The 6190-nt window shown below is 50.1% G+C and overlaps 1 protein-coding gene across 1 annotated transcript; it reads right to left on the bottom strand.

Moving 5' to 3' along the window:
* Positions 1-431: 431 nt before the first annotated feature.
* On the bottom strand, positions 432-3327 carry LOC149328243 (uncharacterized). Its single transcript, XM_089558946.1, has 3 exons — positions 3136-3327; positions 923-1080; positions 432-714 (listed from the first exon to the last, which is right to left on the bottom strand). Exons 1-3 carry the CDS (start codon positions 3325-3327, stop codon positions 432-434), a joined length of 633 nt encoding a protein of 210 aa, XP_089415072.1.
* Between the last annotated feature and the right edge of the window lie 2863 nt (positions 3328-6190).

Here is a 6190-nt window from a genome sequence, read left to right on the forward strand (position 1 = left end):
GCATACAACTGATTGCGTTTAACATTTTAGAGACCCCATTTTTCTTGGGTTTGGTTTTGTAGCACGCATAATAAAACCTCTGTTTGACCACATGAAGCATATAAAGGTCTTGATTTCAAAGGATAGTTACGAAACTTTTTATTCCAGGCGCGACTTTTACTCCATGGCACAAGTTTTAGCGGCCATTTCTGCTTCGATGTTACCTTAAGGGTAACGGAGTGGATACCAAGGGAAGGCAAGCGTAGCAGGGGGCGGCAGAAAGTTAGGTGGCCCGATGAGATTAAGAAGTTTGCAGGGACGGTGGCCGCAGCTGGCGAAGGACAGGGTTAATTGGAGAGACATGGGAGAGGCCTTTGCCCTGCACTGGGCGTAGTCAGGCTGATGATGATGTTGATGATGATGTCCACACTGCCTTCGCATCCCGTGCTGGCCTAGTTGGTAGCTGGAAAGCGGGGACGTTTCATCCGACGTTGGCGGGGGTGCTCCACGCGGATGTGCTTCTCGCGATCGCTGTTGTGCGCGAAAAGCCTCTGGCAGACGCCGCACATGAAGCGTCCGCCCGTCTTGTGAATCTGCTTGTGTGCAGCCGCAGTGGCTGCGCAAGCAAACTCTGCTCCGCACTTCGCGCAGAGCCTTTCCCCGATGTGAGTCCCAGCGTGCAGAGTCACCGTTGTTTTGCTATTGCACGGCACCAGGCACAGGCGACGTGGCACTCTTCAGTAAGGCGTTTTGACGGGCTAGTTGGTTTTCCATCTTTAAACTTTGGAGAAAAAAACCCACCTAGGCGCAAATGATTTCCCGACACAAAAAGAGACGAGGAGACCTGTCCGTTGTCTCCTCGTCTCTTTTTGTGTCGTGAAATCATTTGCGCCTAGGTGGGTTTTTTTCTCCCAAGTTTAAAGATGGCACTGTTCAGTCAGACGAGGTGGCTTCGTTGCGCTGATGCCGGTACACACTGTGCGCAAGGAATTTGCTTGGAAGGTGGAAGTTTTCCTCGCAATTCTCGGAGCGACGTGCGGTCATATTCCCATCGGGCCACACCTCTCGACGTAGCCTTTTCTGGAAGGTTATTTCATACCGCTGCATGGAGAAAAAAGGCGTTGATTAGTCAGTGTGGTATGGTGTCGCGTTCTCTCGTGGCCTCTGAATCCCACCTTCTCTCGTTATTTGTTCGCCCAGTACTACTAGCTGCTCCATTACCCCGGCGTCTGCAAGCGTACCATTCCTTTTTACAACGTCAGATGGCGTTTCAGGGAAGGGAGTGTCCATAAAACTCGGTAGGAAATGCGACTGAGAGGCTCCCGTTCGCTCAGAAGCTCCCTTTCTCTTTTTACTTGTACATTATGCATATAGCCTGCATAAAGTTTTCCAAGTTTTCCTAAAAACCACGTCACCGGCATCCTCATTCCTTCTGCGGCTCAACCCCGTTACTTGAATCTGAACAGCACACAGGGTTCACAAAACGTTTTGCGATGCAATTCTTATTATCATAGCATCGGTTACCGGTCCTCCTTCGCTTGTTCAGCCGCTGTGAGGCCCTGAAGCACCTTCCTCATTTTGGAGGTGGTACGACGCCAGCATTCATTACCTGTTCTCTTAAGTGCAGCAATGCATTCTGGCGCTAATACGCCAGACTTTCGCCCAATTTAGCCCTACACTTCATGCCAACAGTAATGCGTCCACTCTGGAGAGCTCACCTGGATAACTATTACTACAGCGTATTTATTTTACAAAACAAGCATTATGTGCATTGCTATCCTCCGTGTAAACATCACACATGGGCGAGTATAAAGAAGGTCGGGTTATTAATGTTGTTCAGGTGAACTCGGAAAAAAGGAAAGGTGCAGAACAAGAAGCGGGAGTAGGAGCAGAAGATAGACTCGGTAGTTTGCTGTAAGTTCTGTGGCCAACCGTTAGAAACGCATTTTCAAAGCAATCCAGCAATCACTTCCAAGGTATCTGCAATTTGTCGCGTGCACAGTTGTGACGTAATATCTTTCGCCACATCTTTCGCCGCGCAAATGACGCACTGCAGCTAAGTGACGAATCCTTGGCTTTAATTGAAATGTGCAGCTATTTGACAACTACAGTTTGCATGGGGCTGGCTACCCTCGCCTTGTTAACCATCGATTAGCAACAGCGTGAAAGAACGCTCAATCCCATTACCCAGTTCTGATGGGCCCACAAAGCAGCCCGCTCTTTCTCTCTAAACGAAAGAACGAGCCGTTGCTCGCCCGTAGGCGTGAAGCTGAGTGCGTGAAATAAGGACCCAACATGAAGAAGTCGCTCTACAGAAACAAAAATTGTTAATAAATGCAACCCATAACAAAGCTCAAAAGTAGGCACGGTACAACGTAATGTAAACAAACACAACGGAAGCCCAGGCTTCCAAATGTATTGAAGAAAAATTGTAATAAAAAAAACGATAACTCCTGATTTAGCATTGAGCGCTGGCTTTATCTGCCCTCACCTCAAAGCCCGTCAGAATCTATCCAATTGTGGCGAATGATCTGCATCAGCAGCCTAGACAGCATAGGCATAATTTGGTATTGAGTGAACAACGAGAGTATCGACGTAGAGAGATATCAAAGTCAGTCGCTCAGATCTATCTTCATTCCGCCCCTCGCTTTCCATGTTACGCTACACCGACGTTGCGCTACGGATACTTTATGATTGTCCGTTAATTATGCCGACTGTCCGTGCTAGGGCGGCAAAAAGGTTTGGTTTGGTTTATGTGGTTTAACGTCCCAAAGCGACTAAGGCTATGAGAGACGCCGTAGTGGAGAGCTCCGGAAATTTCGACCACCTGGGGTTCTTTAACGTGCATTGACATCGAACAGTACACGGGTCTCTAGAATTTCTCCTCCAAAGAAATTGAACCGCCGCGGCCGGGATCGAACCCGCGTCTTTCGGGTCAGCAGCCGAGCACCATAACCACTGGGCCACCGCGGCGGCCAAAAAGAAGTGAAAACTGGTCTCGTTCGTGTTCAGGCGACTGAAACCTTCGCTTTGGGTCGACGGCCCAACCCAGCTTTGAACCTCGTCGCGCGAATGTAAACGCAGGCGGGGCGACCACCGGGGACCATCGCGTCCAGTACGATCGCCGATGGTTTTTCAAAGAGAGTCGGGGCTCACCTCTTCGGATGACAAATCGGAGTCGAAGCTGTCGTCTTCCGACACCCGCCTGGCTTGTGTCTCGGCCAGCGGAGGGGCCCTGGGGGACATCGGTCCTGGGGTCACGGGGTCCTGGGGGACTCGGATCCTCGTGGACCTGGGTCCTCCGGGACCTGGGAGTCGAACTGAGGTGGAGGGCTTCGACAGGTCCATGCTTTGGTCCTCGCGTGACGCTGGGACCTGCAGAACTAGTGATGACTGAACAACTGCCAGCGAGGAAACGGTCAGCCAGGCTGGCGGCGCAGTCGAACGGCGGCGCGTGAACGACACGAGCGAATGACGTGACGTAACTCACGAGCGATGCAGAGGAAGAGGAAGCGCCATGTAGACGAAGAAAAAGCGCAAGGACCAAGAAACAAATGTGCATATAGTGCCACTAATTGTTATCCAGACACTAAACGGCTTACAGACACTAAACGGCTGCCGTCTTAAGCTCTGCTCTTTCTAATGATCAATATTTCTCTGCAACGAAAGCTTTCCGAAACATGGAATATTTAGTCCCGTTCTCTATGTCAGTCACCGATCTCGCAGTATTTGTTTAGCCTATTTCAATTACAAATCTCAATTTCTTTCATTTAATTCCTAATTATTAACATCATTATTACCATTATTTTTTCCCCTCATTTATTTACTTGTTCATCATTCTAAGTACCTATCAGTTGCCGCCTGTGTCTTGGCCAATCCCCCGCAGTGGGTACGCGTCATTTAGAGGACAACAACAACAACAATAATTGTTGCTGTTGCGATTTAACAATCGTTGTCCGTTCGTGCTACGGTGCACAGTTGGAATATTCGTTGCCAATGATTCGAAAGCATTGCTAGTGCTTACAAATTTGCCGCCACCAGGCATTGTTGCTGCAAGGAGAGATATGCAGCTTGTAGGCGTGACAGTTATTTTTGCTGTGTAATCTTTTCTAAATATCAACCAATTACTTCTTTTACTCTAAGTGCTTAAAACTGTTCTAAATTTTTTTAAATGCAGCATTGAACTAGTTATTGTCTTCCTTATCATATTGTTACGCGGCGGCCAGCCGAAGAATGAGACGTGGTGAACCATGGCTATGAGATGATTTAATGGCTGCTGGCAGTGGCGCGAGCGCTCCGTCCCGCGCCACTGCCAGCTTCGTCTTCGTCACACTACCCGGGGCCTCCGAGCGATCGTCCCGATCGGTGACGAACAGACGGCGAAATGGCGATGGCCTTGAGTGGGGGGTTGAACAGGATGTAGAATATGGTCCAGTGCTGGCCGCCACTATGAGAACGATGAGAGAATGAGGCCCGGTCCACGAAGCATCCGGGCCGGAGGGTGCCAGGAGCTGACGGCCGAGGTCCGTGGACGCACCGGACGGCAGGGGCAGGGGAGCGGTGTATTCACGTGTGGGTCTTGGGTCTTGAGTCGGTGGGGTCTCGGGTCGGTCGGGTCTCGTGTCGGTGGGGTCTCGGGTCGGTGGGGTCTTGTGTCGTCGTGTCTTGTGGTCCGGGCGGGGGACGGGGCTGGGGTGAGCGGCGAGGTCGGTTCAGGTCCGGCGGGCTGGGGCACGGCCGTGCGGCGCTGACCAGGTACTCACGGCCGACGTCCACGGCAGGCCCAGGACGCCGAAGCTCCGTGACCAGGATGGCGATGAAGGGACCCCAGCACCTCACACCAAATGTTACGCGGCGGCCAGCCGAAGAATGAGACGTGGTGAACCATGGCTATCAGATGATTTAATGGCCGCTGGCCTAGCGCGAGCGCTCCGTCCCGCGCCACTGCCAGCTTCGTCTTCGTCACAATATTATTGGATTCATTTATTACACAAGGTGTAAGATTTCGATTTTTTTTGTTGATAGTATTGCACCACTAAAAGCAGGTTGTCGATTTGTTGGCGTAGGTAGATAAATGTCTATCGCACCTTGTCTGCATACATTTCACCGGAAAAAAAATAAATGAATGATTTGCAGTGTCTGGGCACGTTTAATGTCATGTATCCATTGGTTTTGGATTCGAATTAATGCATTGGACCTTTCCTTGTTTGTGTTTATGTGTACTTGTTGATCGGCTGTTTGTGTCACGTGCTTGTTGTCTATACAGGCTTGTACGCGTCCAATAAATGGCGTCTTTCGTCCCAGTTTACGTTGAGTCTTGTGTTCATACGGCCACCTCGGCCGATACTACAGGACTCTACTTTGCTGAAAATTGCAAATTTAATTTATCCCCACTGAGCGGACTGAGCTACTCGTTGTTCCCTCACCAGCATCATCATTATCGCCCTCAGCCCAACTATGCCCACTGCAAGAAAAAGACCTCTCCAAGGTATATCCGAATAACCCTTTGCTGAGACAGCTGCGGCCACCTTCATCCAAAAGATGGCGCTAGCTGGTGAATGTCCAGGAGAGCTGGGCATGTATTTTTGTCCTATTGGCAAGTGTGTCTAGGTTTCTGTTTTCTTTAAAAGTGGCGTATGCGCATCTTAGGAGAGAACTTCATCACATCAGTCATCGTAAAGCAGCGCATCTGCCATATTTTTCTTGATGGAACTCCTCCCTGCAGCTTTGTTTCTCGCCCTTTAAAGGAGAGTGGGCCTCGTGCATCTTGTGCATCAGGTACCAAGGTTAGCTTGAGTGAGTGAGTGAAAAACATTTATTGCTCCAAAAATCAGGTTTTAGCGGCGTCTGATGTTTTCATGTCTTCGGCCTCTTCACAAGGTCGGCGCCCCTATTCCAGGGCACCGCTGAGGATTGCTGCTTCGCAGGCGTGCTGCACCAGTGCCCTTTGGGCCGTGAGCTCGCTGCTGGTCAGCAGGCATTGTTCCGCATTCGGGTCATTTAGCTTGTGAAATGCTCTGTTACGTTCGCATTCCCATGTGATGTAATATAGCGTGATGGTTGCTCCGCACAACGGACATGTGTCCCTGTATTGTGTAGGGAACATCTTATGTAGTATGTATAAATTGTGGAAAGTCCCTGCTTGCAGTCTCCGCCAGCAGACCGCCTCGTGCTGTGTTAATGATGTGTGGGGTGGTGGGTATTTGAATCT

This window comes from Amblyomma mixtum, chromosome 9, assembly GCF_055824585.1.
Source record: "Amblyomma mixtum isolate Tamu chromosome 9, ASM5582458v1, whole genome shotgun sequence".
In the NCBI taxonomy this organism is placed as follows: domain Eukaryota; kingdom Metazoa; phylum Arthropoda; class Arachnida; order Ixodida; family Ixodidae; genus Amblyomma; species Amblyomma mixtum.

Coding starts and splice junctions, on each gene's coding strand:
- LOC149328243 (XM_089558946.1), bottom strand. CDS start 3,327: ATGGACCTGTCGAAGCCCTCCACCTCAGTTCGACTCCCAGGTCCCGGA. Junction 1,081..3,135: donor CCGATTTGTCATCCGAAGAG/GTGAGCCCCGAC, acceptor TTCTCCATGCAG/CGGTATGAAATAACCTTCCA. Junction 715..922: donor CAGCGCAACGAAGCCACCTC/GTCTGACTGAAC, acceptor GCCTTACTGAAG/AGTGCCACGTCGCCTGTGCC.